Below are 14,616 nucleotides of genomic sequence, written 5' to 3'. Positions count from 1 at the left end.
TTAAAGAAATAAATTATTAAGCTCTTGTTTTTACATTGATGTTATATAACACCAAAAATGACAAAATTCAAATCATTCATTAAAACAAATATCATGAGGTATTCTTCCAAAATTTAATTATTTTTTACAAAATTATTATTAAAAAATTGAACTTATAATTGGGGTTTTGTTTCACAAACAAATATTACTAAAGTGTAAACCTAAGGAGAAGAAAGAAAAGGTTTGGAGTTGAGGAATATAGAGTATATTCCTTCACAAATTTAAAAGTTTAGTATCCTATATATATATATATATATATATAATTAACTCTTATCCATTAATTTTAAATAATAATTACCATGTTGGTTTCCCCAACAATTATTTTCCTACATAAATGTTTTTGGGCACCCATTAGGCATACCCTTTGAAAAAAACTACAGAAAACTACTTGGTACAAATTAACATACCCTCCAAGCTACTTCTTACTTCCTAATATTCAATTTCATAAAATGAAATAAACAATGGAAAATAAAAAAGAAAGGTGTTATTTTGACTCCATTTTTTGTTATTCTTACTTCATTATTTATTATAGAGATTAAAATAGCTTTACTTAATATTTTTCTTTTATTTCATTAAAATCTTAAAAGCAATATAAATTTTAGAACGGACTTTTTTATATATGTTTAAGAAAATCAAGAATATATAAGAAAAGGAGTAGATTATGCCTAAATATTTATGATTTTATTTTTCAAAAAATACAAGTTCATTATATAAAAAAAAATGTTTACAAACTTAGCATTAAGTTGATGGATGCTTTAAATTTTATGAATAAATTACTCAATAAATCATGACCCCTGAAGTTTTTTAGATACCAAAGAAAATATATTATAAATCTTAAGTTATTAAGAATACTTTAGTATTGTTTTATGCTATAAAAATAGATTACGAAGTTGTGCGAATAACACCATTCTATTCAATAAAGCTATTTTAGTTTTTATAATAAATGATGGATGGAAAATAAAAGTTGTGGGGTGGGAAGAACACACAATAAAAAAAGGAAAAAAAACAGAATTATGGAGTTGCAACAATTGGATGAACAATGTATTCCGCTTGCACACCATCAATCGTTCGGTGCCTCATAATTTTCAGCCTCTTCAATTAAACAAGAGCACGTCTTTTAATCAAATCCCACGTTGAGGCATCTTTAACCCAGATTCCGAGCACACAAACAACTTTATAAGGCAATTTTCTCTTTTCATCAAGAAGACAACTTCATTTGTGAGCCTCCTTAACAAAAGCCACATCCCCACTTACAGTACTCGGTGACAGCAAGTGCTTCTCTTGATCAGTATCATCAATTTCTGTTGACTTGTAGGGGGTGGTGGTTGCCAGAGAATCACTCCCATCTTCTTCTGAAGATTATTACCCAAGAAATGAAACAGCAATGTCAAGAATGCAACCAGTACAGTCAAGTTTATCCTGGATTACATGTCAGATTGCAGAAAACGAAGAAAAGGTGTTCATATTCAAGAAACAAATTACTCACCTAAGCACTCATGGTATTCAGGTAGCTGTTTAACAGTAGTTACTTGGAGGCTCTCAGGAAGCAGACAACTACAGAGAACACCTGACATCTCAACCAATAGCTAAATTAGTTTTCTTCCTGAAAAAATGGTGTAAGTAAAACTCAACAGGCGAGACTCCAGTAAAGCAAACAGGCAAAGCAACTTAATTTGAGAATATCTTTTGCACAAACACCACTTAATATGCTTGACCAACTGGATACTTAGAAGTACACACCGCGCTAAATGTATATTTGCAAAGTATAGCAATGAAGTCCACTGCAGCTGGCTCTCTGCCAGTCACGGTGGAAATGCAGGAAAGGAATGACATAGAGTGGGTGGGGGAAAACATAAATTACAGCTGAATAATGGCTAAAATTAGGATAAAACCGAAGTTAGAACAAGAAAATAGAACTTAGGGTTCATAAGAAACCTCTGGAATCTGAATAGATAAATAAAATAATGAAAAACAAGTATAATATAACCATAGCAGCCTATTTATATCAGTTTAAGCCTTGCATCCTTAGGAAAAGGGTTCTCAATCTCAGTCCCCTAGTTAACTTCTAAGGAATTACCTTAAAAGTAGATCAATTAAATAACCTAGTATCAGAAATCAAATGAAATAAATTGTTAAGAAAGCTCCTGCGGAAAAGAAGAATTAAAAACTTGATGGAAGAATTCTCCATACCTAGCCGAGCAAGCCGATTCACCCATCCTGGTATACGCTTGCCTATCAATCTACACGAGATGTCTTCTGTAAAGTGGTTGCAATTCTTAGAGATGAGGTGATAGGTATCTCCATGATACTCAGAAGCAGCACTCTCTATGAATGTTCGGAATTCAGAGGGAGGCATAGTTATCCTGCCTAAAAGGATGGAACATCTGTAAATAAAACCAGGGCAATTCCTTGGTTCCACTTCAAAAACTCCACTGACAGGGAAGTCATGGGCTCCAAATCCGTACTCCTTCCCATGGACTGTTCATACACGTAGAGAAAGTCAATGCAGTTCATTAGATTTTTAAGGGAATGGCTATGGACATTGAGATTCTAATGTTAAATCCACGTCTTTTAAAACAGACTATAGATGCATTATGACTTGGCCAAAGCTATTCTCACTCCCAAGAACATAACAGGTTTTCACAGGCTACGGGTACTCTCACCAAATCTGAGCCTCTAAAACATTGATACCATGAGCGACGAGCTCCAGGCCACAAAAATTTCATATTTCAGGCGGGCCATGAGAATCTTGTAATTAAAATATTGATAAAATCAAAGCACGTATAGATTATATTGGATGGGATTAACACAGTAAACTTCAATATTCAAAATCATCAAATCAAGAAACCAAATCACCAAAATAGAAGGGAGAGAAGACACGCACACACACCTTCAATGCCTGAATGAAAAATCCCAAAACCGAACCAATAGGTGTACTGGTTTAGAGGGGTGAGGTCGTAAACATTCAAAACCACCTGCGTCTCACTGTTATTCGAATTATCATTATCAGAGCTCGAACTCGGTATATCCTCCGCCGCCCCCATTTTGAACCCAGATCCACAATTCAGCTGTACAAACGGCCACTTGATTAGCCTCTCACAGATCCATCTCTAGCAATATTTTTATTTTTTTTTTGAAAACAACGAAAATGTTCATCCTCTTTCTGTCGAAAAAATATTATAATGATGATGAGATTTAAAAAACACACTCAGAAACAACTGTTCATATATATATATAAAGATTTTTCTTCGGTTAGAAAAAAAAAAAAAAAAGGGAAGGTAGGGCCGCAGCCACCTTTTCTTTTCTATTCTTCCCCGGTTCAAATTTTCTTCCCCATCTCTCCCTTTCCTTCGTATCTGTCCAATTATGTCCGGAGTAGCGACGACAATATTGTGAAAATCTCAATTTAAATGTTTTAAAGTTTATAAAATATCGCAATATATATAACTAAAGGAATTGGAATTTAAAAAAAAAAAAAAGAATAGAAAATCAATATCACAATATAATCCAAAAAGCTGTTGCCGGCACGCCAGAGCCTAGAAGGCATCCGTGCAATTTCCTAATAGTATAAAATATCTTTTTATTGTGTCATTGAATTCATTATCACGTACTTTTCCTTCTGGTGTATAATGCATGCTGGAATAATAGTGGGTTAATTTGTCGCTAATCAGTTTTTTTTCTTTCTTTCTTTTACCCTGAAAAATATAGGTTAGTTGTTTTTTTTTTCTTTGATATTTTAATTTCAATTTTAATTCATTTGATTTTTATTTTTTATCCTTAATTTTTTTTGTTAAAGTTTTATTTACTTTTAATTTAATTTTTCAATTTTAATTTGTCATGTATAATTTTTTTCAATATGGTCCTTTTTCTTTTTTTTATTTCTTTTCTTGATCATTTTGTAAAAGTTTTGATGGTTTTTAAATTTATTATTCAATCCAATTTTATGGTGTATTTTTTTTTAATTTGATCCTTATTTTTTTTTATCTTTCTGTTAAATTTATTGTTCTTTTCAATTTAACTCTTCAATCAAAATTTTGTTCTCGTCCTATAATTTATTTTTTATTTTATTTTTTACCCTCATTCTTTTAATTGCAATTTTTTATTTTGTAAAATTGAATTTTTTTTTTTTTCAGATTTCATCCTTCAGCATTTTATTTACTAGAAATTGGGCTTCACATTTTGTTTTTATGGTGCTTCTGGTTTAATAACATGAGTCACAGATTTGAAAAGTTAATGCGACTCAACATCATTTTTTTTTTTTGCATTAGTTTTTTTATAAAAAAATTTGCTTTGTGGTTTTTTTCAATTTATTTTCTATTGAGTTATTTTAATCTCATCACTTAGACCATGAATTTTACGTCTTAAACCGAATTAGCTTGTTTTTTATTACCCAAATTACATGTCTATCATGCTATCTTAGGTTGATTTGAGTTAATTTTTTTTAATCCAATTATGAACTTCCAAAAGTTTTTTTTTCCAAGTTATCATGTTTTTTTTTTAAATCCACTTATTATCATTGTTAATTTTTTTATCATCTAATTAAAATAAAATCAATTTATTAAACTTGATCGGTGCAATAACTCAAATTATTTTTTTATATGTTTTAAAAATGTGCTTGCATCTCACTAGATATCAATTTTTACGCAAAAAGATAGGATGTCTAGTAATTTTCTATTGGGCTCACTTGTTAATAAATGTCACAGGATAATGGATATATCAACACTTAACTTATCGAATAAAAAACCAGCAGATTCCATTGATAATTTAAGGGTAGGGTTTGGGACTCTCTTTGGATGCTCAATTGTTCATCAAATTATTAAATAGATTATGATTAGAGAATCCTACAACGTAATAGCATTAATTATTGTACGAAGATTGGCTACATTGATAGAAGTTTATTAGGATTTGGGATTTTTAAATTAACTACTTGTCTTATTCTATGTAAAATGCATAAACTTCACGGAATTAGTTCATATTTGATACAAAAATAATAGATTTTTTATTGTATTATATGTGAAAAAATAGTTGAAGTATTTTACCATAGGAAGAAAGTGTAGTGAAATCCATCTAATTATTGGGGAAATATAGCCTATAGAAAAGATTGAATTGTGTAACATAAAGATTTATTTTTTAAAAGTGTTATTTGCCTTCACTACAAAACATTTGCTATATAGTTTAAAGCAAATACACTTCTAAAACTAATATAAAAATAAATATATTCCATGTATTTTTTTTCTTCTGCACCCAACATATTGATAGGGTAAAAAAAAATTTAAAAGTGTTATTAATATGTGAATTGAAAAAGATACATATTGATGGGGTAAAAATTTTACAAAAAAAGTATGGCCAAGGCTTTCCTTTTATCTCCTTGCAAAACCTATTCCATGCATTTTTTTTTTCTTCTTCACCCAACATGCATGTTTAATTGTACACACACCAGGAGAAGAAAAGGAAATTGTTGCACAAAAACCTAGCAAGGTGAGATAAAAGAGAAAATAAAGAAGAAATATTGGAACGCCAGGGCATATAAATTTCGATGACGATATTCTTGATACCACAAAAACAGATTTCAATGAGATAAACTTGTTGACATTTTGAAATGTATTCTTTGAAGATTGGAGTGGGTCATACGTACACATCACCCTAAAGTGACGTATGACCCACTCACTATTTGGATTGTGCCAAATAGCATTCTACTTGTTTAGGCCAAGTCAAAATAACTAGAACTTTATCCATATAGGCCAGACCCAAATAACTAGCTTCTTTCCAGCTAGAATTTCAGCTCGACACCTGACGATACCCAATACTCAATCTCTTCAATCCTACTTCGACATGCACATGCATGTATTTTTATTTTTTTTTTAGGTTCCTAGGATACACACAAACTTTTCATGCACACTTAATGTTTTCTACATACACCTTTTTCTATACAAAGTAGGCATCATTTTTTATGCTAATGCAACTTGACATGTTCATGTATATGTCTTATAATCAATAGGTTGGTTACACATGGCATTAACTTTGTTAATATAAAACCATATTTATTATTAATAAAGGCTTTCTTTATCTTTAATATTAATTTATATTTTATTAATAAATCTAATGTTTGATTAATAAATTTAGAGTAAAGATAAAGTCTCTGGAACAAAAATATTTTGCAAAGAAAATTTTAAAGTTATAATTATGAGATTCTTATTGCATTAAAGCATTGTTCCTAAATGTTATTGGTTAGTGCTCTATTAGGATTGAAAATTAATTTGATTTGTTGAGACTTGTACATATTATATTCTTCCCTTTATAAAATGAAGTGGTTGTTATCATAAGATGAGGTATAAGGAATACCTAGAACTAATATGTAGGTGCTTGTTAGATGACATGTATACTAAACCAACCTACATGAAAATTCTATATGGAGAGATCACCACTGTTTATGGAAATGATTACATGATAGTTATGTAAGTGATCCTCAAACTTGAGAACACTAAGTTATCTTATATAGAGAATGTTATACTTTGATCTTGACTATATGTTGTCCTAATCAAGGATAATAAATAGTCAGATATTAGGTATATCATGAACTATATAAAAGTATTTGAGTGATTAAGAGATGATTTATCACCCTCGATGAATTAGAAAAAATATTCAACATGTTCTCAAATAGTATTGATTGTGAAATCTTTGCATAATATGGAATGATATTTGAAAAGAGTTCCAATTATTATTCGAAGAATCAATGACTATAGTGTTGAAAATAAATATGATTTGATAGAGTATACACACTCAATTATAATGTCTAAATCAAAACATTCTTAATAAATTAATAATAATTACACTAAGAAACTATTAATTATAAGGTTAAGTCTACTCACTTATAACTTTCCTAATATTTGAAGGATTATGACATATTGTTAAACAATACACTTGATCTTTAAATATAGATAAATCAATTGTTGGATTGATAATAAATTAAATTATTTAATTTATTTAATCCTATTTTATTTAGGATTATGATTTATATTTTGACCAACATATTAGGAACTAATAAGTCACATACAATAAGCATAATTGGTCAGAAATTAAACTGAGATATTTAATCAAGTGTGATTTGATTGTGAATAAATTTTAGAAATTGTAGACTATAATATAATTTATATAGAGAATTAAAATTTTAGATTGAGAAAAATCAAGTTGAGACTTGATTGAATAAGTTTCTAAAATTATCCTAAAATAATATATGTGGTGTTATTCATGGGGCAAAGTGATATTTTACCATTTATAAGGTTATTAAGTTTTTCCCATAAATAGAATGTTATGCCTTGTATTTTCTATGTATAGAATAATTATGTAAGTTACATAACAAAGAGAGCTAGCACTCATAGACATAGAAACCCCTCTCTTCTAAAAAGATTTTTAAGAGATTTTTCACTTGTAGTTTGTGTGGATTATTCTTAGAGGCCGGACACTTAAATGATTTGTGGTTTGCTACAAACAAGCCTTGAAGAAGTTGATTAAACCTAAAAAGAAGATTTAATCTTTAGGTAATATTTTCTTAAAACCTTAAACAACCCTAGGTTGTCTAAGAGGATCTTGAGACTCCTAATTTTTTAAAAATAATTTATCATTTTTGTTTATGTATGTGTTTCGGTAACCTAACATGATCATCACCTACATTTCCACTAATGTTGGCATGGCACATCAACCAACAGCCATCATGGCTAACCAATAGTTTTTTGCTATATGAAAAGTGTTAGATAAAACCGACAAGCATTGGAAAATTCCATCCAATTGATTGCTAACTTCACAACTAATGATGAGCATCAACTTCTCTATTAATGATATGTCCCTTTATCCATGAAGAAAGTTAATAAGTAAAAAATAAATAAAAAGACTAGTCTACCATACAAGCAATAACTTAGTTAGGCCATGCAACATATAAGTCCATACAAAACAATTATAGTCTATCCAGGCTAGGCCAATACGATACACAAGCTACACCTAGATACACACTTTTAACAACTTTATTTTATTTATTTATTCCTATATATTATTTCCTCCTCCTATATTTATTGATTTAAGTATTAGAGGGTCATATTCCTTATAGGACTTGTTTTTTCAAGTGAACATTCATGCATTAGTCAAGTCCATCAATCATAGGTTAACCTAGTCACACCAATAACCAAAGACATAACCATGGAAAATTCAATTTTTGTCTGAACTTTTTTCATAACTTCATTAATAGCATCGTCTATAGGATTCATTCCTTATTAAAAGCATTTTCTATGGCTAACAAAAATTTAGGACAAGAAAGAATAATAAACCTCCCCATCATAAGAATTCTAGTACTTTTAGCTCTCCAACAACTTTTCCATCAAATGTAAATGTTTATCATATTGTTCTATTTATACTAGAATAACTCTGCACTTTTCCATTCTATCAATAAGAAATACAACATACAACTCTATTATATACACCAAATGTACATAAACAAATTTAGTTTCGTGAAGACACAAGACAAAATGACATGTAAAGTATGCATGATACGTCAACTTTACAAATGAGTCGTTTTAGTTATAAAGAGCACTCCTCTATAGGTCCTAGCCATAAGTGTGACTATCTCCATTAATATCCATCTAACTCTCATTTGCATGCTCTTTGATAAAAAAATCCTAAATGCGAGACAATATTAGTAATTGCATGATCTCCTAAAAATGAACACTTGCCTCTTCAATGAATGTTTATTTACCAAGTCCAATCTAGACAACTATGATGGTCTTATAAATTCTAGATAACACATTCAAAATGTTAGAAGCATCCTGGAGCTTGTGACATAAAAGTGTGATGCTATATGCAAAATCCTTCCAACAATACTATGAGGATCTGCACGCGTATGACACCATAGCATAGAGCTTAATATATCCTTTATTCTTGTGATCTTAACTCCAAACTCGTCTTTCACTTCAGCATAAGCATTTTAGCTAAAAAAACGAATAATAGATCTAGTCATCAACACACAATAAGAACATGAGAGTATCAAGGTATATATTCAAAGGTTCAAAAAAGAAATGCTCATCGTGAAAAGACTTCTTGAAATCATTACCATAATAACCCTGAATAATAGAGCCTATAATTTCTTATAGGAAAGATTGTATATTATCCTTAATAGAACTCTCATCAATGTTAAACAAGCAATGAAGAATTATATTAGGGTGAAAGAAGCTAGCATGACCAGACAATGACACCCTTATTTCTGCTCATAAAAAATAAAGTCTTTCCAATGTCATCAATCTCCCATAAGAGCATCTAAAAAAAAGCACCAACAAACATATTTATAATCATCTAACATAATCATAATCACATCAAACATGTTATTAACAACCTTAATTATTCTAACGAAGGCTCTGATACCATCGTTAGGTTCTTGAATATCATACACGCAGTAAAAACAATAAAATAAAATTATTTGGGAGTCCCTAAAATCCTGTTAGACAAATCTAGAATTGTTGTAAATCACATATCATCCAATTATCCAGCCTCCAATGGTAATCCACATGAACCACTAGTGAGAAATCTTTCAAATCTCTATTTAGGAGAGAGAGATTATTATATCTAGAATGTTAGCTCTCTATTTTATGACTTAAGTAGATTTTCTATCTAACAAACAATCACCAAAAAATAATAGGCATAGCTTACTATTTATAGAGAAATCTGAAAAACCTTATAAATTAGAAAAATATTAATTTTTTCCTTGAATAATATCCATATATTAATTTGAGACAATTTTAGAAACTAACTCAATCAAGTTCTGACTTGATTTTTCTAAGTTTAGAAATAAAGTCCCTATATTAATTATATTTTATTTCTTAATTTCTAAAATATATTTTAATTAAATCATATTTAATTAAATCATCCTGGTTTAATTTATTACTAATGGTTCTTAATATGAGTGACCTATTAGGTTCCTAATATGTTAGCCCAAACATAAATTATAATTCTAATTAAATGGAATTAAATAAATTAATTTATTATCAATTCAATAATTAATTAATTTATATTTAAAGATTAGGTGCATCGTCTAACAATGTGTCATGATCTCCTAAATATTAGAAAATTCATTAGTGATTTGACTTAACCTTTTTATGACTTGTTTCTTAGTGTAATTAATATCATTTTATCAATAATGTTCTGATTTAACATTAAAGTATGGAGTATGTCTGTCATGTTAAATCATTTTTTTTTCTCTACATAGTAGTCATTGATCATTTGAATACAATTTTAATATCTTTTCAAATCTCATTTCACCTTAACCAAGATTTCTCAATCAATAATATTTGAGAACAGATGAAACATTTTTCCTAATTCACCTAAGGTGATGAATCCTTTCTTGGTCACTCAAGTACCTTCATATAGTTTATGTTATACTCAATGTCTTCACATTTATTACCTCAATTAAGATAAATGTAACAAGATTAAAGCATAACATTTTTTAATATAAGATAACTTAGTGATATCAAGTCTAAATATCACTTATATAACCATCACATGAGCCTTTTTATAGATATAGGTGATCTCTCCATATGAAATTTTTATGCGAGTCAATTCATTGTACATGTCTTATAACAAGCACCTATATATTAGTTCTAGATATCCCTTATACCCCAGCTCATGAGAACAGCTACTTCCTTTCATAAAGAAAAGAACATAACATGTATCAGTCTTTACAGCTCTAATAAATGTCTAGTATGTAAGAGAGTATCGACTAGGAACATTTTAGGACCAATGTTTTGATGCAATAAGAATCTCATAATATAGCAACTTTATAATTTTTTTGCAAAGTAATTTTGTCCCATGAATTTTATCTTTACTCTAGATTTATAAATCAAATATAATATTTATTAATATAATATTATATGAATATTAAAGATAAATTAAGCCTCTATTAATAATAAATATGTATGTATATTAATATACTAATGTCACATGTAATCAATCAATTGTCTATAAGGCATATTAAACTAACAATAAAAACCCCTAGTAGTGTCTAATAACATTTTAATAGATCCATGTTGACAAAGATCTGTCAATGTTTTTTCTAACTCAAGTTTGCACCAAAAGGTCCAACCCTATAATTAAAGGATACCAAGAATTTGATTCTTTCAATAAAATCCTATGATATAATTCAACATGTATTGGAACCATATTCTTTCAAATAGGTAAATATTTAGTCGTTGGACTTCAAACCAGTGCTAGAAGTTTGATCATGTGTTGATGGATTTCAAACCATCACCAGAAGTACCAAGAAGTAGATTTGAGTCACTAAATTTCAAACTAGTGCTAGAAGACTGATCCTCCAGTGATGGATTTCAAATCATCATAAGAAGTACAAATAGGTAAATCCCGAGTTGCTAGATTTCAAACTAGTGTTAGAAGACTAATTTTGCATCATTGGATCCCAAACCATTACCCCAAGTTAAAATAGTATCAAACATATCATCTTGTGATAGAGTTTAACATATACCAAAAAGAATCATATTTGATCATCAAAAGGATTCAATTCAATTAGCATGATGGCTAGGTACGTCATTCCTGAATAATAAGTTAGGTCACCTTTCTAAATTACCAAGATTTCAAAACAATTTCCCACTGAAGTCTCTTAGACTTTAGCAATATTTTAATTTTTTTGTCACAACCTTTTTTACAAGCTTACTATACAAAGTATTTTATAAAACATTGTATTGTAAGTACATAAAAAGAGGGAAACTATCATAATCCATTTTTACCCAATATACATTTAAGAAAATATATAAATTCTAAAAAAAACAGAGAAAAGAAGAAGGAAAGCTCACAAAATATATTTACTTGCTAGTGAAAAAAAATTATTTAGATTTCAATTAAGGAAGGCAACATTTTTAAGAAAGATTAGGTGTAATTAGAGGAATTTAAATACCAAAGACTAAAAGTGTTAGATTTTTAAAATATAGAAAGTCCTACTAATTCAATCAATCAAGGGTTTAATGGGATAAATTTCTATTTTTATGACTAATTTTAGTTCTAATTGAGAAGTTTTGTAAATTCAAGGACTACTATGAACAAAAGGAGAAATCAAAGGGCTTTTAAAACTTGAACAAGGACTCAATTAGAAGAATCTAATTGTTTAGTTTGGATTTCGAGCTCAATTAAAAATAAAAACTTTAAATGTATTAAGGTAAAAAACATGTTAACATTTAGGGACCATTCTATGCCTATGTCATGCCCAATGACACCATTTTATAGCTAGGTTATAAATAAATTATTTTATCTTCTTCTTTGATAAAGAATCCTAACCTCTATCCCTTTCACCCTCGGTTAAACGATTCACTATCATTTCTTATGATCTTAGCATCATTTCTCCATGCCTCCATTGTCGTCCTTTTATAATTTTATCATCGTTCATGCCTTAGTTAGCCTTTCTCCACATGTTGATAGGAAATCATGTCCTTATCCTTTACTTTTTTATTTTTTATTTGGTTATGGTTCAACAATTGTTTTATTGAACCAAGTGCTCTCTCTTGCTATAAGTCTGGCTATCCTTTTATCTATTATTCTTGATGGCTTGATTTTCTATTGGGGAATCCAATGATAATTTTGGGTAAGTTGGTGGTCCTACTCTATAAATTTAGGTTTAAGATTTTTTAAAAAATACAGTAGAAAATTTGAAAAGACTAGAGTGATTAGATCGTGAGTAAGAGAAGGGAATTAGGGTTGTGAGTTTATTTTCTCTAAATCTTAGAAAAGAGTTTGACCATTAAGAATATGTAAATCCAAACTGTTTTAACAACATTGTTTACTCTTTAAGTATAGGTATAACCCTTATCATTTGCATGTCACTGTATATGTGTAACCTTTTAACACTTTAATTAATATTGTTGTTTATTGTTGTGTATAACCCTGTAATATTAATTTAAAATTACTAAATGTAAAAAAAAAATTTCAAGTTACCATCATTAAGCTATCATGAGTCTACTATTATGGGTCATTCTATATTTTTTTTAAGTTATCGAGATAGTGAAGCTTATTATAGAGTTATATTGATTATGTTATGCCATTGATGACTTAAAAATATATGTGTTGAGATTGTGGTAGGACCCCATTTAAATGTTGATTTTAATTATTTCAATGATGGATGACCTAAAGTGTGATGTTGATTTTGTTTTGAAAGGGCTACTGATTTAGAAACAAAACATGCATCTTTATTATAGTATTTTCATAGTTGGTTGTTATGCTTGATGCATGTTTTATTTTCTTATGTTGATGTGCTTGTTCTATATGGATATGTTATAATTGGTTTCCTACAAGCCAGCCCCAAGACCAACCAAATTAGATCTTCTAAAAAACCTATCTTTCACCAAGTCCTGGATTTTCCAAAACTATTTTCATGTGTTTCCCTTAAAATTACATCTAGTTGAGATACATAGACTAGTTCCATCTTGTATTTTTATGTGTTTTTAAGCATTTTTAGTGTTATCCTAACTCAAATAAACAGCATGTCTCTTCCCATTTCATTATGTTTCAAAATTTTCCAATACATGAATGTTGTCTTATTCAACTTTTCAACAAAAACAATCGAAACCTAGTATATATGCATTTGTGGGTTTTGAAACTAGTTTAAAAAACCCAATGGGTCTTATCCCATATAAAAATGCCTAAATAGGCTGACATTCCAAACTAAAAGAAACATCATCCTTGTGTTTTCTAAGAAAATTTAAAAAGTATTTTGCTATTCACTCTTTGTATTTAGGCTAAATAGACTTAACATAGGTCATTACTTTGAATACTAAGAGGAGCAACCATCCTTACTTTATTTTAAAAAATAAAGAAAAAAAGAAGCATGTCAAAATATGTTTTGCTATTCACTATTAATATTTAGAATAAATTGACTCAGCATGAACTATTATCTTGAATTTTAAAAGAAGTAGCTCATCCTTTTAATTTTTAAATGAAAATATGCCTTTGAAATATCTAGTTCTATATTCACCATAAAATTAGAAGTATTGGCTTCTTTAATGAATTCTCGTACATGCATGCTAATAAGAATCCAAAAGGTAATTCATTTGTTGTGCATACACAAGTCATAACATCGGTGTGTACAAACATTAATGAGGGGCAACAAGTTAAAATCATAAGAAGGTGATTGTTAAATAACATGTCTAAAAAACAAGTGAACCCTAAAAGGGTAATTTGTCAAAACTTAGTCCATAAATGACTTTCATGTCACCAGATCCTATTCTAAATAGATGAACATATGATGGTCACCGTTTAGGTAGAACTGTGACATACAATCTTCATTCATTTAGCAAATATTACGAGTGAAATTTAGGTATTATAGGAATAATGAACCTTAACAAAGTATTATTTATGGACTCTTTCTAAAATCTAAGCGAGGTTCAATAAGCCCAATATAAGCTCATTAGTTATTAATTTGCAAGGTTTGATAGACTAATTGGTCATATGTCATTATCAAGAATAATAAGGTGTAGACATGTCAATTCACCAAGTATTATAAAAAGATAATAACCAGAAGTAACATAAATGAACCAGATC

The 14,616-nt window shown here is 29.1% G+C and overlaps 1 protein-coding gene across 2 annotated transcripts; it reads right to left on the bottom strand.

Moving 5' to 3' along the window:
* Window positions 1–929: 929 nt before the first annotated feature.
* LOC133673932 (deSI-like protein At4g17486) lies at window positions 930–3,466 on the bottom strand. 2 transcript variants are annotated; one of them, XM_062094869.1, is made up of 5 exons: window positions 3,334–3,466; window positions 2,930–3,107; window positions 2,230–2,517; window positions 1,526–1,606; window positions 930–1,391 (listed from the first exon to the last, which is right to left on the bottom strand). In XM_062094869.1, the coding sequence occupies exons 2-5, from the start codon at window positions 3,081–3,083 to the stop codon at window positions 1,252–1,254; spliced, it is 663 nt and encodes a 220-aa protein (XP_061950853.1). In that variant the 5' UTR covers window positions 3,084–3,107; window positions 3,334–3,466; the 3' UTR covers window positions 930–1,251. The 2 variants fall into 2 exon arrangements, with proteins under 2 accessions (XP_061950853.1, XP_061950852.1); XM_062094868.1 differs by lacking the exon at window positions 3,334–3,466 and having other exon boundaries at window positions 2,930–3,257.
* Window positions 3,467–14,616: the final 11,150 nt, after the last annotated feature.

This window comes from Populus nigra, chromosome 15 (genome assembly GCF_951802175.1).
Source record: "Populus nigra chromosome 15, ddPopNigr1.1, whole genome shotgun sequence".
NCBI classification, from domain to species: domain Eukaryota; kingdom Viridiplantae; phylum Streptophyta; class Magnoliopsida; order Malpighiales; family Salicaceae; genus Populus; species Populus nigra.
Note: the sequence above shows the minus strand (reverse complement) of the source record. Positions and strands in the feature narration are given on the sequence as shown.